We start from the raw sequence: 19,167 nt of genomic DNA, 5'->3' as shown, positions 1-19,167 counted from the left end.
ACCCAGAATAATATTCCACAAAATAAGCAAAATATAAATAGTTTATTTAATATAATTCTAATTTTGTAGAATAAGATACACACAGACATACATGTAGCAGGAAGCATGTAAACTGTGGTTATTATATAGCTGGCTAATAATAGGGTGGGTTTTAATTTTCTTCTTTTTTTTTGTAGTTTTCAATTTTTTTACAGTGAGATGTTTATATTTTATGTTACTTAAAAAAGGTGGAGTGTCCAATAGGACAGCTCAGGACATGGGTGTCCCTGGGAGAGAGTAAGCTCCCTGTCCTTGGGTGGACAAGCAGAAGCTAAGTGTCCACCTCCCATGGACACTTTCCAGGGGCTTCCTGAGGAAAGCAGTGCAGAGGACTGTGCAAGGCACTGCCCATAGGTCCCTGGGCCTCTGAGAGGAAGGAATTATCTAGAATGTGCTCCCCAAACTTGACCATACATGAGAATCACCCAGGGATCTTGTTTAAATGCAGATCCTGATTCTGGAGGCCTAGTGGGGCCTGAGACTCTGCATTCCTAACAAGTTCCCAGGTTCTGCAGCTCCAAGGGTCCTCAGCATGTTTACCCCTGGATTCGCCCTGAAGAAGTGCCCTCTGCTGCCTCCTCAGGGCCTGGGCACTCTAGGACAGACGTCATTCCGTGGTGATGGGAGGGATACACGGTGATGTTAGCACAAGTGGCCTGCTGACACACCTGCTCTGGGTGTCGTTTCTAGAAGAGGCTCTTCAGTGACATGGAAAGGTGTGAGCCTTGGTCAGAGTTGCTGAGTTTGAATCCCAGGTCTGCAGCTAGTTAGCTGAGTGTCCTTTGACAAGGCATTTTGCCCCTGTCAGCCTGTCTCTCCTTCTGTAGAGGAGAGATCAGATGCCTGCCTGAGAAGGCCAAGGTGGGGATGAAACAAGCTGCTTGTGGTTGGTACCTGGTCCAGTACCTGGCGTGTGGCAGGCCTGTGAGGAATGTCTGCTTCCCTGTAAACTGCACTCTCTTGCAGGTGGATGAGGTCTACCATGATGAGTCCCTGGGCGTCCACATCAACATTGCCCTTGTCCGCTTGATCATGGTCGGCTACCGCCAGGTAACCCCCTTGTTGGTAGACAGGGTCTGGAGGGGAAGGGCAGTAGGGCCAGACTGATGGATCAGCTTGGTGTGGGCTGGAGGGACAAGTGTCCAGGAAACTTTATATCCTGAGACCACTAGATTGGAGGTCTGTGGAGGTGGGAAGCAAGGCTTTATGGGGATCCTCAGTGTGAGAAAGTGATGATCCTGTATCTGTGACCAGGAGGCTCCCCACATTGAGTAATGGCGGGGCAGGGCTTAGAGTGAGGCAGCAATGGAGGCAAGTCCCACGGTGGTTGAGCCCAGTGCTCTAGGCTCTGCAGTCTTAGACCAGTCAGCCTCTTATTTCCCCCTAAATGGGGGAAACAGTGGCACTTTAATCTAAGGGCTGCTGTGAAAATTAAATAAGACAATGGACATACAGACAGAAGAGATATTCAGAACAGCCTCTGCCCCTTAGGTGAGCGGATTGGAAGTCTTGTGGCCAACTTCCCCAGCACATCCGGGCACAGTGCTAAGCATGCACACACTCCCTGCAGCAGGGAGGACTGTGCACGGCCATGGAATGGGGACAGCTGATGACCGTGGGATGTGTACTGCAGTCTCCTGGGCCTCTGCACTCCCACCTATACTGGGAAGAGAGAGGCCCCTGTGACCTGGGGCTCTGACCCTCCCCTTGGCCCCTGCAGTCTCTGAGCTTGATCGAGCGTGGGAACCCCTCACGCAGCCTGGAGCAAGTGTGTCGCTGGGCACATTCCCAGCGGCGCCAGGACCCTGGCCATGCAGAGCACCACGACCACGTTGTCTTCCTCACACGGCAGGACTTTGGGCCCTCAGGTATGCAGGTACTGTATTTGCCGTGGCCAGGTGTGTGCAGAGACAGGCTGTCTCTGGGGCCTACCCCAGGGAGGTCTGAAGGGATGGGACCTGGGTAGAGATGTGGGCAAGGTTTAGAATGATTTCCTGGGGACAGGGGAAGTAAACCCCCCCCCCCCAACTATCTGGGTGGACCCTGCAGGCAGCTGTGAGTGGTCAGGCCCTGGACCCTGTGCCTGACATCCCAAGGCTTAGCTGCCCGAAGACCCCCAGTGGCTTTCAAGATGCTTCTGCCCACACCGTGTCCCTCTGTCTGTGTAGGCAGAATATGGGGCACCTAGGGTGAGGCCTGTGTGGGCTGCAGAAAAGGAATTCTGCTCTGCCTCCAGCTCCATGCCTCACTGGCCCAATGGTCCAAGAGCTCTTCATCTCCCTGGATTGTCCCCACAGACCAGTGGGGGACATGATGATGTTTGCCTGCCCCCATGTCAGGGTGGCTAAATTTGCCAAAAGGTGCATGGAATGTCTATGACAGGGTGTTGACAACTATAAGCACTCTGCAAACATGTACAGTTTTGATCACCCCATTTCCCACATAGGGAAACTGAGGCCCATACCAGTAATGAGGCTTGCCCATGATATTCAGCAGAGAGGAGACAGATCTGAGACTCGCTGAACGTCCAGACTCCACAGCGAGCACTTTCTATTTTTCCTGCTTTAATGTTAGAAATGAATCGGCCAGCCCTGCCTACCTGAAGGGTTTCTTATCTGAGTCATTGAAGCCCCAAATGTGGTTTCACAGACACATACAACATGCATGACAATGCACACAGATAGACATATGGACTTATGGGTGTATGCACACATGCAGATAGACATGATGGTGTACGTGAGTGAAGACCACAAATGCACCTGCACACGCAGAGAACTGCACACATTTTCAGACACACACAGCATTCACACATAGACACAGATATGCATGTGCACACACACACATACGCTGGAACTCTCATCACGTGTAGGGTAAATCCCAGAGTAACCTCCTTCCTGCTGCAGCTTCTTGCTATTAATACGTTCCCTAAGGCATCGCAAATAAAAGTCAGCAACTTTTTTTTGCACATGATGTTATTATTTTTTTATTAAGTCATATACACATAGATCATGAATACATTTATGCATATGTGAGGTACAATGTGTTGATTTTTTTATACAATCTGACGTGGTTACATCAAACCAATCAACGTAGCTTTCGTTTCTTCTACTTGATCATTGTGTTAAGACATTTATGTTCTACACCATGTCAGCAAATCTTAAGTCAGAGGAGGCTCTGGCTAGTGGACTGCAGACCCAGGAAGGGATGCACTGTCTGTCATCACCCTGCCTTGGAGGCCATTAGGACCCAGGCCCTGTGCACAACAGAGCTTAGTAACTGCTGGCTGCACTGTCTCTCCCAGCAGCCCCCTGTGCTACCATGGTCCCTGGTGGCCTGCCTGCACCTCTGTCCCTGCCTTCCCACTTTCTGAGAGTTGTCTTGGCTGCCCTTTGCTGCCCCCCTAAATCATTCCCTGGTCCCCTTCAACCCCTTCAGTCAAAACTATTCCCTTTTCCTTTCTTCCAAATCATCCCTACACCCCTACTTGGGTTCTAGGGCTTCGGGCCTGCACCTCATTGAATCATCTCCCTGCTAAACTGCAGTTCTCTAAGTGTGAGGGTGGCTTGGATCTGGTCCTCTCTGTTTTCCCCATAGGACCTAACAGTTCCACCCACTGACTCCTGTGCAGAAGGCAACTAGAGCCTATTGACTGACTGACTGTGGGACTGGCAGGGTGGAGGTGGAGCGTGCACAGGCTTCCTAGAAATCCCGCTGCCTTGTCTGAAGTGGGCTGGCAGACCCTGGGAAGCTGCACGACAAGAGGGAAGCCATCAAGCCTTGGGATGTGGGAGCATCTGGCCCAGTTTTGCTCTGCTATGTGGAACTTTGAGAGCTCCTTTCTTCCTCCAGGGCCCCCTGGCACTGACCAGGTGGCCAGGCTGGGCACAGACCTCAGTGTGTCCTACCTCACCTGCTGTGACCTCACCTGCCCTCTCCTCCACAGGTTATGCGCCTGTCACTGGCATGTGCCACCCCCTGAGAAGCTGTGCCCTTAACCATGAGGATGGCTTCTCTTCAGCCTTCGTGGTGGCCCATGAGACTGGCCATGTGTAAGTGGCACCGGTAGGGTGGGTGGGGCTGTGGTTGTGAGCTCCATTGAGTTGTGTGGCTATGGAAGGCTGCACCTCAGATCAAGTAGGCCCAAGTCCCAGTGTCCTGGGAGGTGCTGGAGGAGCTGGCCTGTCCCTGAGGTGTGGCCTCCTGGAGCTGTGTGTGGAGGCAAAGCCGAGGGGCCAGGACAGTAGCTCAGACCAGCCTTGGGCCCAGCTTCCAAATCCCAGGGCCATGGGGGACCAGATGTAGCCCTGTCTTTGTGCAGGTCAGTAGGAGGGGCCTGCTGTCTCTGGGTGGTCTCCTTCCCTGGCTTGCCTCCATTCCTTTCGTACCTTGAGACCCTCTGAGACCTGTTCAGCTCAGGTTAGTACTCAGTGCTCACTGGCCCATCATTAATAGGCTTGCTGAGGGCTCAGGTGACGGGCACGGCAGAAGGCTGGCTTGCCTGATCCTGCAGCTTGAATTTTGTTTAGAACATATTTATTTATTCATTCAACCAGTATGAGCACCTTCTGTGTCCTGGGCCTAGGAATGGGGCTATGGTGGAGAACAGGGCAGAGAAGCCCTCAAGAAGCTATGCGCTGGGTAGAGACAAATGAGCCAACCCACTGTTTAGTGTCCACAAGGGCAGGACTCAGGGACACTGGCAACCCTGATGGATTCATCCCAGCTGTGCTCCTGGTGGCAGGTGGGGCCTCTTTTCCACCCTGGCATCGTGGGGGCTGACACCAGGGAAACCTTTGAGCCCCCCCTGTGGAGAGACAAGGTCAAGCTTAGACTCCCTCTTGTCTGCCTAGTGGGCAAGGCCGGATGTAACCACCTCGGAGTATTTAAGAAGTCAGAATTTTGGGCAGTGCCTGTGGCTCAAAGGAGTAGGGTGCCGGCCCCATATGCTGGAGGTGGCGGGTTCAAACCCAGCCCCGGCCAGAAACTGCAAAAAAAAAAAAAAAAAAGTCAGAATTTAATTTGACATTAAATACTAAGTATCAAGAGCAAACTTTTCAGTGTAAACTATCATGAGGTTAGTGCCTAAAGACATGTGCACAGCTCTCTGTCCAGTCCCGCAGGGTCTCAGAGAAGCATAAGAGAGGTAGGCACACAGGCTCAGTAAATGAGGTTGAATTGAATGAGACCCCATCTTTGCACTCAAAGGCCTTTGGGCTGATGGGAAGACAGCAAATGGCTATGAGTTGTTAATGGTGGAATAGGTGGCTTCTGCTATGGAGGGCAGCCCACAGGGCCAGTGTCCAAGTGGAGCCTGAGCTGGCCTTGGAAGCTGTGAGGATATGGGTGGGGCTCCAGGAGGGGCAGGTGTTGGGAGCAGAGAACAGCAGCAGCAAAGACTTGGAGGGCAGGATAAGCCCAACTCCACTACGGGTAGCCTCCCTCCAGCAGCTTTGGCGAGAGAGGGCTGATCCTTCCTGCTGCATGGCCAGGAGCCTGAGGCCAGGGTCTCCCAGCCTGCCTGCCTTCCCAGGAGCGGGCTTCCCAGGATGGCTCAGGGCTCCTCTGCCTTCTTTTCCAGGCTCGGCATGGAGCATGATGGGCAGGGGAACGGCTGCGCAGACGAGACCAGCCTGGGCAGCGTCATGGCGCCCCTGGTGCAGGCGGCCTTCCACCGTTTCCACTGGTCCCGCTGTAGTAAGCTGGAGCTCAGCCGCTACCTCCCGTAGGTCACCTCCACCCTCGGGGCTGGGACAGGGGAGCAAGGAGCCGCCGGCCACTCTGAGCAGAGGTCACATAGCCACTATCTCCCCAAAATCAGTGCCCCACCCTCCATCCCTGGCCTAAACACTCCCATTAGCATCACAAGTGGATTAGCCTAGTGTTCCAAGGTGTGATCAGGTGATCACTTGCTTAAGTTGCAATTAAGAATGCAGATCTGGCTCCATCCAAGATGGTGAGTTAGAGTCTGCGAGGTTGTGTCTAGGAATCTGGGTTTACTGCAGGTGGTATTTATGTGTGCTGAAGAGCCACTGGGCGGGGCGGGGTCCCCGGTGGGATAGGCGCGCCAAACAGTGCTTCCTGCTCCCCCATCTCCCTGCTCGTTCCTGGCCCCAGTCCTATGTACCCAACTCTGTGTGGCTGGTCAGCTACAGGGTCTTCAGGGACATTCAGGTACACAAGCTTTAGACTCAGGAGCTTAAGGCCCAAGATGGGAACCAGACTGGGTTTGGGCACATGGAGGCAGAGATACAGTCACCAATCTCACAGTGGGCTGGCCAGGGTAGCCTGCCCCATGTACGTCTTGTGTGCTGAGCTGGCCCTTCCTCTTTCAGTGCAGTGAATCAGCCCTTAATCTTGGCCATAATCTGTCCCTCCAAAGTAGGCAAAACTGACCCCCTAAGCCAGCTGCAAACTAAGCTCCTAACTCCAGTCCTGGGTGTCCTTGCCTTGGCTGCAAACACAGTCCTCACCCCACCTCTCCCTGACCCTGTCACCAGGGAAGCAAGGAAAATGCTCAGGGCAGCCTGTCCCTCCCTGGAAGGCACGGCTCTAGGCACAGAGCAGCAGATGCAGGCTTTGCTTGTTAGAACCCCAGCCCCTGGGAAAGGACAGCAGGGACTTCCTGCCATTGGCCCGGCTCACCCTCCTTGCCTGCTCTGGCAGTTCCTACGACTGCCTCCTTGACGACCCCTTTGAGCCCACCTGGCCCCGGCCCCCGGAGCTGCCTGGGGTTGACTACTCAATGGACGAGCAGTGTCGCTTTGACTTCGGCAGTGGATACCAGACCTGCTTGGCGGTGAGCTCCCACCCAGCCTCTGCCAGGCCAGGGGCACCCAGGCTGGTCATTCTTGGGGCACCTTCTGCAAAGCTGGCCAGTAGGCCCACGGGTGTAGTGCCACCCTGGGGGGATGCAGAGACAATACCTGTGGGGGTCGGGGTGTAGAACGGCTTGAGATTACGTAAGCTCTGGGAAAGGTGGGAAAGCAGGAAAGAAGAGTGTGGGCAGCCAAGAGGCTCCTTGCTAGGCTCCTAACCTGGGAAGCTGACTTGTGCGGCCATCCAGGTGTCAGATGAGGTGCTGGGCTCTGGCCTGGTGGAGCAATTGTTCCCACACCCTTGAGGTGTTCGGAAGGACATTGTGGTCTCACTCCTTATCTTCTGCACCAGGGGCTGGATTCTATGCCCCCTGCTGCCCAGGCGTGAGACATAGATACAAGGGAGCACAGCCCTGTTACTACCCTGTGGGACAGGGCTAGGGGAGAACCTTGAGCTTGGAGACCAGCTAGAGCCACCCAGGAGAGGACCCAACAGCTGCTAACCAAACCCAGGCTAGGTTGTCTTAACATGGGACCTCTCAAGGTAGAGGCTTTCTGAAGGGGGCAGGCCTTGGTAACTCAGGTGCTTCATAGCCCTTATCTGGGAGTGCAGCCCCCACAACCTCTGCAGAACCAGGAGGCCTTGTTTGGTACCATGAGCAGCCTTCATATGTGGTTACCTTCTCCACTGTGCAGGCCACCCTTGGGACATGTGGTCTGACACAGCCTTTGCAGATGGAGAATTGAGATGTGGATTTCATTGCCCAAGAGATGTATTTGTAGGACACTTGTCTGGCTGGTGGGGGGTGGTGGGAGAATATTAAGGAAGTTGGGGCTCTCCTGGACAACCCGAAACATAAGATTATGAACCCCTGGTGCAGCTTGGTGTCCAAGTTAGAGGGTGATGGAGTCTCAAACCTTCTGGGTGCTGAGTGGTCTGGGCTAGAAATCAACAGCCCTCTTAGGGTTCCCCCATGTGCATAGGGTTCAGGGGTATTGTGGGTCCAGCCCAGCCCAGATCCACAAGTCCTAGTCCAAGCTCTGTGACAAAGTGGCTTCTGCAAAGGCAGGAATGGGGGCCTGGAGAGAGGAGGAGGGGGATGGGGGCATGTGGAGGGAGCAGGGCCCCTGGGGGTAGAGTGGAGCTTCCCTGCCTTCCCTCCAGTGCTGTGGGCACCAGCATCCACAGTGCTCTCCTCTCTCTGTCTGTCACTGCCCTTTGCCCCTTGGACAACACGTCAGAGCTGGAGAGCCAGTCCAGCTGGTGACCTCGTCCCCTTGCCACACAGTTCAGGACATTTGAGCCCTGCAAGCAGCTGTGGTGCAGCCACCCTGACAACCCATACTTCTGCAAGACCAAGAAGGGGCCCCCACTGGATGGGACCGGGTGTGCACCAGGCAAGGTACCTGCTGGGTCTGCAATGGGAGAAGGAGTAGCCTTCCTGGGGCGTAGGGTGCCCATCACCCTGTATGGGTGTGGGTGCCAGGGAATCCCCTGGCTCCTCCCTCCAAGTCTATCTGGTATGGGGGTCAGTGCTTAAGGGCAGGTGGGAGCCCAGCGTGAAGCGTGTGGAGTCTTCCATGAACTCGCCCTTTCTTTTCTCCCACATCACAGTCCTTTGCCTCCGTGGCTGGCCCAGGTTAGTGTGATCTCATAGCAACTCCAGCAGGAGGGCTTTTCCCCGTTTTGCAGATGAGAAGCCCGAGGTACAGAGAGGTTAAGGAACTTGTGGAATTCGCCCAGAGTGATAGCAGAGAAAGGGCGTGGAGAAGGCTTCAGGCGTCCTGCCCACTCTCCCAGCCTCTGCTGTTGCTGTGTCTCTCACATTGCTTGTTATCCCCCACTGGCCCTTCTCATAGTTCCTGGCATGTGTTTGCTCCCTTGGGTGTGTGGGTGCCAGGACATTGTTTGTCAGGGGACCTCATGGCGGGCTCTGAAACCCACATCTGCTCTATTGCTGGCCCTTGATCACCGTGTGGGCCATTCATGGAGCCTCATAGCCTGCTGATGCCTGACCAAGCATCCTTCCCACCCCCCAGGGTTGTTCTGAAGTTTCTGAACCATGTCAAAGCAAGTGAGAGAGCTGGGAAGAAGCAAGGTGTTAAGAGAGGTGATTGAACTTTTTTTTATTGAGGTGGGGGTCTTGCTCTGTCACCCAGGCTGGACTGGAGTGCAGTGGTGCAATCATAGCTCATGGCAGCCTTGAACTCCTGTGCTAGTCAATCCTTCTGTCTCAACCTTTTGAGTAAAAATTTTTTATAGAGATGGGGATCTATTTGTATTGTCCAGGCTGGTCTCAAATCCCTGGCCTCAAGGATCCTCCTACCTCAGCCTCTCAAATGCTGAGTATACAGACATGGGCTACAGTGCCTGGCCTCTAAGAGAGGTGACTACTTAGCATTAGCTGTGAGCTCAGCCACTGGGGACCCGCCAACCAGCCTGCCCTCTGCCCTAGCCAGGCTCATCCTGTTCACACCTGTCCTGCTGACCATCTCCTGGGCTCTTCCCAGATGATTGATGCTTCCCCCAACTGTGGGCTCTACACCTGGCAGACTTTTTTTATTTAAAAAAAATTTTTTTTGAGACAGAGTCTCACTTTCTTGCCCCCAGTAGAGTGTCATAGCTAACAACAACCTCAAACTCGGGCTCAGCCTTCCAAGTATCTGGGCCCACCACAAAGCTCGGCTCTTTTTAGGGACCGGCCAGGGGGTGTGGGGGGGAGGGTCTTGCTCTTGCTCAGGTTGGTCTTGAACTCGTGAGCTCAAGCAATCCACCCGCCCGGGCCCTCCGAGTGCTGGGGTTGCAGATGTGAGGCACTGCTCCCGGCCGCCTGGCAGGCTTTCATCTGAGAGGCTGATTATACATGCTCCAGGTGTTTTACTTCTTAAGTTTTCCCAGGTGTTTGCAGAATTCCAGGCTCTCCCCAGTTGTAATTTCACATAAAAATTAAGCACTATCTCTTGATTTTGACTGTGTATGGAATCACTGAGGGAACTTCTAGGGGAACTCATCCCTAGAACAGGGAGGGACTGTAAGTGGGCACAGAGGATCTGTTTGGGATGGTGGAAATATTCAGAAATTGGATAGTGGTATTGCTTCTTGGCCTTTTGGCTAAGATCAAGTGAAATTGGATAGTGATGACAATTGCAGAATTCTGTGAGTTTATGAAAAATCATTGAAATGAGTGAATTTTTTGGTGTGTAAATATACTTCATTATAGCTTCCTATAGATTCTGACTCAGTTGGTCTAGGGTAAAGCCCAGGCATCTGGAGTTATAAAATCTCCCTTGAGTAATTCCATGATTGAGCACCACTGAGTTCCCCAGAGAGCTTTGCCGGAGTTTTTGTGGTACTCTATAGGAAGAAGGAAGGGAGTCCTCCTTTGATTTCCTGGCCCTGTGCTGAGACTTTTGTAGGTGTTATTGGCTTCAGTTCCTAGAACAGTCCCATTTAACATGTGAGTAAACTGAGGCTCAGCAAGGTTAAGGAGCCACACATAGCTAGTAATGGCCAAGCTGGATTCACACCCAGGCCTTGGACTTTATGCACACACTCCCTTCACTGGATGGAAAGACCTCCCCATGTGGCTGGCTTGTCTCCCAGGAACACATTTGATCATGGCCCCTGGAAGGTGATTTTGAGGTACAAAGCCAAGGTCAACTCTGGGTAGTGTGGAAAGATTGTGTTTTCTCTCCTTATCAGCACTTTATTTCTCCTGGGGTGATGAACTGAATAACTGCACATTTATTATCATCATTAATAACACTACCTGCCATTTCTGGAGGGCTGTGTGTGCCTGGCATTATCTTGTTGCATGCCACATATGGGCAGGTGCAGTTATTGGCACATCCAGCTGTGGAGCAGGCTCAGAGAGGTTGCTCAGCTCCAGCCCTAGGCTTATGCTCTTGACATCCCCTTCTCTGGGCTCCCCCGTGGTGTCCACTAACCAGCAAGGTGCCTGCTGGGTACCCTCCAGGGCAGTCTTGGCCACAGAGGCTTAGGGTAATCTCATGCCCTTTGCTCCACCCCAGTGGTGCTTCAAAGGTCACTGCATCTGGAAGTCACCAGAGCAAACTTACGGCCAGGATGGAGGTTGGAGCTCCTGGACCAAGTTTGGGTCATGTTCGAGGTCATGTGGGGGCGGGGTGCGATCCCGAAGTCGGAGCTGCGACAACCCACCGTGAGTACACTTGCCTGGGGTGGGCAGGGCAGGAGGTCTCCTCCCTAGGGCAAGGAGCTTGTAGGGGAAGGCACTGGGGAGAGAGGGTGCGTGAGAGAATGGCCCCTGTGGGTGGTTGTGTATACTGGTGGAGGAGGAGCTGAGATTGGTGGGGGCAGGGGGAGGAGGAGAGGTAACTCCCACCTACGTTACTAATGACCCATCAGATCTGACATCTGTGCATGTGTCTCAGTCGGCGAACCTAGAGCCCTCATGTGCAGAAGATTTCCCTGAGTCTGTGTGGGCCAAGATTCTGTTTAACAAGCCCTCCCATGACTTTAATTCTTCTGCTAAACTTACTTCTAAACTCACTGTACAAGTTTTAGAAGAATAAATTCCCCAAGTTTCTTTTTCTACCACATGGAGAAAATCTTCCTCTAGTTTTTCTAAACTTACCTCTTTCTAACACCAAAGCCCCCCTCCTGAATTTCAGCATTGTTGGAGAGACAGCCATTTCTCCCTTCTCATTTCCTCTGTAGGGATTGGCCCCTCCCATCTCCCCCATACTTCACTCTATGGTTTGGGGGCTTCCTAGCCCAAGTGCTCCATGGCCCCCACCTCCCAGGCTGAAGCAGCCTGCCTGGAACAGCATCATGAGAGGCAGGAACAGGCTGAGGCTGGCCATGTGGTCACCTCGCTCTAGGAACATGGGGGTTCCAGACCTCCACATGGACGGGGCCTGGCCTCGCCCCTCATGGCACTGAGTAGCGTGATGAATACTGTGGAATCGCAGGGTCATAGGATCGCCGTGGCAGCCTTTACAAATGTGAGCCAAACGGACACTCTGGGACTTCTTTCTGTGGGTGATGCAGAAGCTGGGGGTCATACAAAGTCTCAGTGGCCTCTGCTCTGAGTAAACCACCTTGCAGGCATGAATGACAGTTTCCCCTTGATCAAAGCTATCATTTACTGAGTTCCTCTGTCGTAATAGTTGTTTTTATTTTATGAGGCTTAATTGAAATAATGTGTGTGCTCTCAGCACCATGCCAGCACAGATTAAGCACTTAATAGATGACAGCTGCTGTTGTAGTTATTATTATGATGGTGATGTATTGCCTACTTCCTCTGTGTGAGGTGGATACCAAGCACTTAGGTGCAAAAATCTATGTTGAGTCTCTGGCATCCCCGTGAGTAGAGTGCTATTAACCTCCTGCACTTGCACACTTTATATCAATGTCTTAGGTAATCCTCCTGACGCTGTGGAGGAGAGAGTATAGATTGCTTTAAAATAACTTTTCTTGTTATTCTTCACAGATATAAAATAAGAGGGATTCTTCAAGGGGAAATTAAGGCACAGCAAGTGACTTGGCTAAGGTTGCACTGTCAGGGCTTGGAATCCAGCTCTTCTGATTCCAAGTCCATGTTTCTTTACCACTCCTTATTTATTATGATATTAAATGGAAGTGGCTGCACATAGGAGTAGGTGAGTCATATATTGAGGGCCTACTATGTGCTGGGCACTGTGTGACAGTTGAGTAAAGATGAATAAGACTGGCTCGGCACCCATGGCACAGTGGTTACAGTGCCAGCCACATACACCGAGGCTGACGGGTTTGAAACAACAATGACAACTGCAACAAAAAATAGCCATGCACTGTGGTGGGCACCTGTAGTCCCAGCTACTTGGGAGGCTGAGGCAAGAGAATCGCTTGAGCCCAAGAGTTTGAGGTTGCTGTGAGCTGTAACGCCATGGCACTCTACTGAGGGCGACAAAATGAGACTGTCTCAAAAAAGAAAAAAGATGAATAAGACTGATTTCTCTTCCAGCTCAGTCGGAGAGGGTTAATCAGTCCCTGTGTTTGCCCATCTGTCTGTCTCTCTCACATGCTCACGTACCCACACACTGTAGAGTAGGTGGTGTATGCCTGAAGGGCGGCACATTTGGAGGGAAGAAGGATCTGGGGGGTTGAGGGCAGCTGCCCCCACCCTGGTGTTTAAGTGAGTGGTGGCCCTTGTAATTGCTGTGTGGGGAGCCTGGCCTCCTTAGCATTCTCAGCCAGCAAGATCACCCCTTTGCTCTGTGCCTGCCGCAGCCCAGCCTATGGAGGCCGTCCGTGCTCAGGGCCCATGTTTGAGTACCAGGTCTGCAACAGCGAGGAGTGCCCCGGGCCCTACGAGGACTTCCGGGCCCAGCAGTGTGCCAAGCGCAACTCCTACTACACCCACCAGAATGCCAAGCACAGCTGGGTCCCCTACGAGTCTGAGGATGGTGAGCCTGCCCTGTGTCCTGTGTCCTCCTCATGTCCTCAGGCAGCTGCTGGGGCTGTGTGTGCCCAGGGAGGACCTCCCTACTCCTGCACTTGCCAGTGAAGGTAGAGGGACAGTGGGGGTACCAGAAGGGACATATCCCGTGCAGGGTGTGTGTTGCATATCTCTGGGGCCCCATTGAGGACATCCCTGATTTGCATACGTAGGACAACAGTTTTCTGGAAGATGAAAGGAATGTGTCTTGAGGAAGGGGCTCTTCACCCAGAGGTGCTACCAACGCCAGCAACGGTGTTGGCTGTTAGGCTGTTTCAGACTTCTGTCTTTACCTGCATGGAAACCAAGGGCAGATGTGGTGCCCTTTACCTTGCATAACCAATATCCCAAGAGACTCAGTCCTATCAATGCGGTGCTTATAGATTTTTCTGATTGGGTTGCCATTTCATCAGAGTCATTGAAAGTTTTTTGAAGGCCAGGCATGGTGGCTCACGCCTATAATCCTAGCACTCTGGGAGGCCGAGAGGGGTGGATTGCTTGAGCTCATGAGTTGAAGACCAGCCTGAGCCAGAGTGAGACCCTCTCTTTAAAAATAGGTGGGTGTTATAGTAGGTGCCTATAGTCCCAGCTACTCGGGAGGCTGAGGCAAGAGGATTGCTTGAGCCCAAGAGTTTGAGGTTGCTGTGAGCCATGAAGCCACGGCACTCTATCCAGGGTAACAACACAAGACTCTGTCTCAAAAAAGAAAGAAGGAAAGAAAGAAAATGATTTTGAAATGTAGGCAGATGGGAGCTAGTGGGACTTTCCCACTGAGCCCTCCAGGCTGCTCTGGGATAGGTCTCAAGGCTTATACAGGAGGTCTGACTTTGGGGACCATGTAGGTGTCTGTTCTCATCTATTTTCAGGCATGTTCAGTGTTAGTTCTTGGGACAGCAGAGCATCCAACAAAGGGAATGGGACTCATGGTGCCTTAGTGGAAGGATCCCTAACAGTCCTTTAATCCTACCTGTTCCCTGTCAGCCTCTCCATGGACAGATGCTCACTCCCTACCATGCAGCCATTGGCCCAGTCCATGCTTTATTGGCCTTTCCTCCCCTGAGCCAGGGGTTGACCTCAGGACCTTCAGCTTTTCAGCTCAGTTCATGTTTAGAATAACAGAAGGGACCTCAGAAGTCTGTCATTGCCAGACTCCTCCAGAGTATACTCTGGTGTATAACATACACCATCATATTTCAGAGTATCCTTGCAGGGAGTGTCTTCTTTCTGCTTGGATTTTTCCCAGTCTGGGGAGCTCACCACTCCTTTGCCACTGTTGGCTTCCACTGCTGTCAGAGATCTGCCTGCCTGGGCACACTGATCAGGAGCCTGCCTATCTTCTGGAGGCTTGGAACCCCCATCAGGCCCAGGCCTCACAAGGAATCTGGCTCCCCTGCTTGATATCCAAGATGGTCTTGGAGGTCCTGGCTCTAGATTTGTGTCCTGCGTGCTGGAGGCAAGGAGTTAGCAAGTGTCCTGGGGGCCCAGGAACCAGGAGTACGGAACCAGACAGGTTGCTTAGAAACTGGCAGAGGGAGGCTTGCTTTGAAAGCCTTCCAGATCTGTTCAGAAAGCAAATGAGCAACCACAGTGTGGGGAGGGGGTTGGCGGGGAGGCCTGTGGGGCAGTTGGACTTGTGGCTTTTCCCAGGATTTTTAGACAAATTCCAGGAAATTAGCTAAGCCCCCAATCACCCATTTTCTAAGAAGCACAGCAAGTGTTTATACGTTTTCTGAAACCTCCTTTTTAGGACATCTATAGACCAGATGGAGAAGAAAACATTTAATTGTTAGAACCAGAAAGGATCCCCTCCCTCCCTGACTGCTGCTCTATTTTGTGAATGGAGAGACCACTGTTCCTCCTTTCTTCCAGCAGCCTGATGGTTATGAACACATTAATCTATACCATCATATCTGTGTCAGTGAAGTGTTACAGTGATCAGAGCAGGACTAAAGCCACACTGCCTGGGTTAGCATCCTGGCTGAACCGCTTCCTGTATGGCTATGTAGCTTTGAACAAGTTCCTTAACCTCTCTGGTCCTTAGTTTTCTCTTCTAATGCTAGAACCTATCTTACTGGGATGTTGAGAAGGTTGAATGAGTTAATTCATGAAAAGCGTTTGAAGTTGTATTTTAAGGTTGTGTAAAGATCTCAGAAATATTTGGTACACAGTAAGCATTCACTAAGTGTTGGCTTATTATTGTTATTATTTTAACACTTGATTTTATTTTGATAACGTGATTTGGCATTTTACTGATCAGGGGTAATAAAAATAGGGAACTGAGGCTCAGAGAGGTCAGTTCATTTGTCCAAGGTCAACTAGCATCATAAGTGATACAGCAGGGATTTTCAGCCACTACTTCACAACCACTGCTCCCTGACTGCCCAGAGCTGGTGCTGGGGCTTCCTGGCCAGCCTGTGGAGTGATGTCCTGGGATATCCCACTTTCTCTGAGCCTAGATGGAAACTTAGTGTGGTCCCTCCCCCAACAGATGCCCAGAAGTGTGAGCTGATCTGCCAGTCAGAGGACACGGGGGATGTGGTGTTCATGAACCAGGTGGTCCATGATGGGACACGCTGCAGCTACCGGGACCCGTACAGTGTCTGTGCCCGTGGAGAGTGTGTGGTAGGTGCCCCTCCCTGTCACTCACCCCCTGTCTGGACAGGGAAACCAGAGGGCTGTGTTGCAGCCCCTTCTGCCCCCGGGAAGCATGATACTCTTTGGCCCTCAACATAGCCCTATTGCCCAGCTTGTTTGAAGAGAGAAGAGATGGCAAGAATCATTACCACGCTTGGTAAAAGGCCTCACCCAGGTCACATGGCAGATGTGTGCTGGAGCCCTGACCAGGGATACCTCTTAGGCCAGGGTTTCTCTCCTGGCCAGGGCCTGGGGACAGGGCAGGAGCCATGGGCTGCTGCCTAGGGTGGCAGTGAGAGGAGGGGTATCTCCTCCCATTGACCTTCCCTTTGGCTTTAGCCTGTTGGCTGTGACAGGGAGGTGGGGTCCATGAAGGCCGATGACAAGTGTGGAGTCTGTGGTGGTGACAACTCTCACTGTAAGACTGTGAAGGGGACGCTGAGCAAGGCCTCCAAACAGGCAGGTAAGGTTGGCTGGGCTGGGGCAACGAGGGGTGACTAGGGTTCTGGCTGCTGTACCAGGGTGGGAGAAGAGCCTGGCGGGGAGGAAGAGCCTGGCAGCCTGTCTTCCAGACCTCCCTGGGCTGCCCAGGGCTGATGAGCTGCAGCTGATAACCTTACCTCCTGGGCATGCTGCTGCCAGAGTTTGTGGCCCAGGAGCTCCAAGAAGCATTTTCCTGCTAGGCAACATGATAAGATGGGAGCCATCTCTTGGGCCCTGGGGCTTTTGCTGGGGGGGAGGAGCCATACAAGTCTGAAAGTGTTGCCAAGACTAGACTGATAATTTTCTTTTCCTGTCTCACCTGAATTTTTTTTTAACTTTGGCAGGCCCCTCCTACTTTGAACTCCTAGCATCTTTGAGTTCCTTGACTTTCATTTTCACCTCCAATCTGACCACACTATTGAAAAGGGCCAGATATTAGTCCTTTACCCTTTAGTATGAACTGGATCCATTTCCTCTTTGGAATTGTTGTAGCTTTGCCTCACCTTTCACTGTCGGGGGAAGGTTGGTGGCTCTGAGACTTGTTTCTGGGCATTGAATCAGGATGGCCACATGGGCTTAGGACAGTCATGTGCCTGTTTCATCTAAATCCCTTCAATAGAAAGTAGCTGAAGGTGTGAGAAGAGAGAAGGGGAGAGAAAGCCAGAGGAGCAAAAAGGAAAAAGTGTAGAAGCAAGAGAAGAGAGTCACGAAAGTGGGAAACAATAGCAGCTCTCTCACACACAATTTAAGAGGCCCTTAAAATTTACAGGGCATGTTAAGCTAGAGCAAACCATTTGATTCTCCGAGCACCCCTTTGAGAAGTTCCCATCCCTAGTTTACAAATGAGGAGACAGAAGTTCAGAGAGGTTCAGTGATCAAATGAGATGTTCCTGGCATGTTACCCAATGGGGAGTGGGGGATGCTGGCAGTGAGGTCCCCAGGTGAGGATGCTTAATGCTCTTCCACATCTTCCTGTGTGGCAGGAGCTCTCAAACTGGTACAGATCCCAGCAGGTGCCAGGCACATCCAGATTGAGGCCCTGGAGAAGGCCCCCCATTGTATTGGTAAGTGCTGGGATATGGGGAAGGACAGTGGGGCCCTGTCCCTGTCCTCAGAGGGGAATCTGGGAGAGCAGAGGGCAAAATCTAATGTATGGAGAATTTTGCAAAGTTTAATAATGGGCAGAGAACCCCTTTTATTTTTATTTATTTATTTATTTTTGGCCAGGGCTAGGTTTGAACCCGCCACCTCCGGCATATGGGACCGGCGCCCTACTCCTTGAGCCACAGGCGCCACCCAGAACCCCTTTTATTTTATTTTATTTTTGAGACAGGGTCTCACTCTTTGTTACCTGGGCTCAAGTGCAGTGGTTCAATCATAGCTCACTGTACCAAGTAGCTATGACTACAGGTGCATGCCACCACACCCAGCTAATTTTTCTATTTTCTAGAGATAGGGTTTTGCTATGTTGTCTAGGTTGGTCTCAAACTCCTGGGCTCAAGCAGTCTTCCTGCCTCAGCTTCTCAAAGTGCTGGGATTACAGGTGTGAGCTATCATGGCTGGCCTATTTTATTTTCTAATTTGTGTTAAATGGACAACCCATTCTATGGTTTAAATATCAGAATGTCTAAAAGGGGTGTAAGAGGAGTTGTTCTCCATCACTTGTCCTCTAGGGGCAATCATAGTTAATAATTTCTTGTGCACATAGATGACTTTTAAAGGTGGCATGTCAACTTTCACAGCATAACATACCACCCCAAAACTTACTGGCTTCAAATAATTGTTTATTAGTTTCCAGTTTTATGGGTCATCTGTTTGGGCTAGGCTCAGCTAGCTGGTTCTTCTGCTCACCTGCCTGGATGGACTCATGCTAATGTTGTCAGTTGGTAGGTCTGTTGGGAGCTGTTAGTCTAGAATGGCCTCACTCACATGTCTGGTGGTTGGCACTGGCTGTCAACTGGGGTCATGCAGGGCCATGTCCTCAACAGGTTAACCTGGTGTTACTCACTTGGTGTTGTCACGATCCTCAGGAGTAGCAAGAGAGGACAAGCCCCGGTGGGCAAGCACTTTCCAAGTCTCTGCTTGCATCATGTTCTCTAGTGTCCTAACGGCCCAAGTCACATGGAAAAGCCCAGATTCAAGGCACTATATCACTATATCTTTTTTTTTTTTTTTTTTGCTGTTTTTGGCCAGGGCTGGGTTTGAAACCTCCACCTCCGGAATATGGGGCCAGTACCCTACTCCCTTGAGCCACAGGCGCCTCCCTCAAGGCACTATATCTTGATATCAGAAGTGGTAAAATCGTAGTGCAAAGGGACATACATATAGGAATAGGAGGAATTGAGAACCATTTTTGTAGTATGCTCCATGGGCCCTTACATTATTCTTGTTAGGATAATTCTCAAACACAGAGTCACTAAATGAGGTTATCTACACTTTGTACTTACAACAGTTATACAGTTATGAAGCCAAGATAGATTAAAAATGAGAGCCCCAACATAATTTAATTAAAAATTAAAAGGACATTAATGTAAGAGATGTTTTGTTTTGTTAAGTTTTGTTTTTGCTGAAACTAAATTGGCAGTCAAAAACCAAACATGTCCAGAGAGGCAAATCCATGGAGATGGGAAGTAGGATCAGTGGTGGGCAGGGGCTTGAGGAGGAATGGGGCGTGACTGCTACAGGTATGGAGTTTCTTTAGGGGATGACAAAAATGTTCTGGAATTAGATAGTGA

At 51.5% G+C, this 19,167-nt stretch overlaps 2 protein-coding genes across 2 annotated transcripts in view; both read left to right on the top strand.

Annotated features, from left to right (window-relative positions):
* The window catches only part of PALD1 (phosphatase domain containing paladin 1), a 361,757-nt gene that overhangs the window by 218,860 nt on the left and 123,730 nt on the right, over positions 1-19,167 (top strand). The window lies entirely within an intron of this gene.
* The window catches only part of ADAMTS14 (ADAM metallopeptidase with thrombospondin type 1 motif 14), a 77,107-nt gene that overhangs the window by 38,416 nt on the left and 19,524 nt on the right, over positions 1-19,167 (top strand). Inside the window, exons 5-15 of the mRNA XM_053582746.1 lie at positions 1,006-1,089; positions 1,760-1,907; positions 3,983-4,088; positions 5,618-5,761; positions 6,703-6,835; positions 8,144-8,257; positions 10,887-11,035; positions 13,108-13,283; positions 15,804-15,937; positions 16,289-16,412; positions 17,416-17,496. Coding sequence (XP_053438721.1) covers positions 1,006-1,089; positions 1,760-1,907; positions 3,983-4,088; positions 5,618-5,761; positions 6,703-6,835; positions 8,144-8,257; positions 10,887-11,035; positions 13,108-13,283; positions 15,804-15,937; positions 16,289-16,412; positions 17,416-17,496 — 1,393 coding nt within the window. The remainder of the gene's footprint in view (positions 1-1,005; positions 1,090-1,759; positions 1,908-3,982; positions 4,089-5,617; positions 5,762-6,702; positions 6,836-8,143; positions 8,258-10,886; positions 11,036-13,107; positions 13,284-15,803; positions 15,938-16,288; positions 16,413-17,415; positions 17,497-19,167) is intronic.

This window comes from Nycticebus coucang, chromosome 3 (genome assembly GCF_027406575.1).
Source record: "Nycticebus coucang isolate mNycCou1 chromosome 3, mNycCou1.pri, whole genome shotgun sequence".
Lineage (NCBI taxonomy): Eukaryota > Metazoa > Chordata > Mammalia > Primates > Lorisidae > Nycticebus > Nycticebus coucang.
This window is presented reverse-complemented; position numbering and strand designations above follow the sequence as displayed.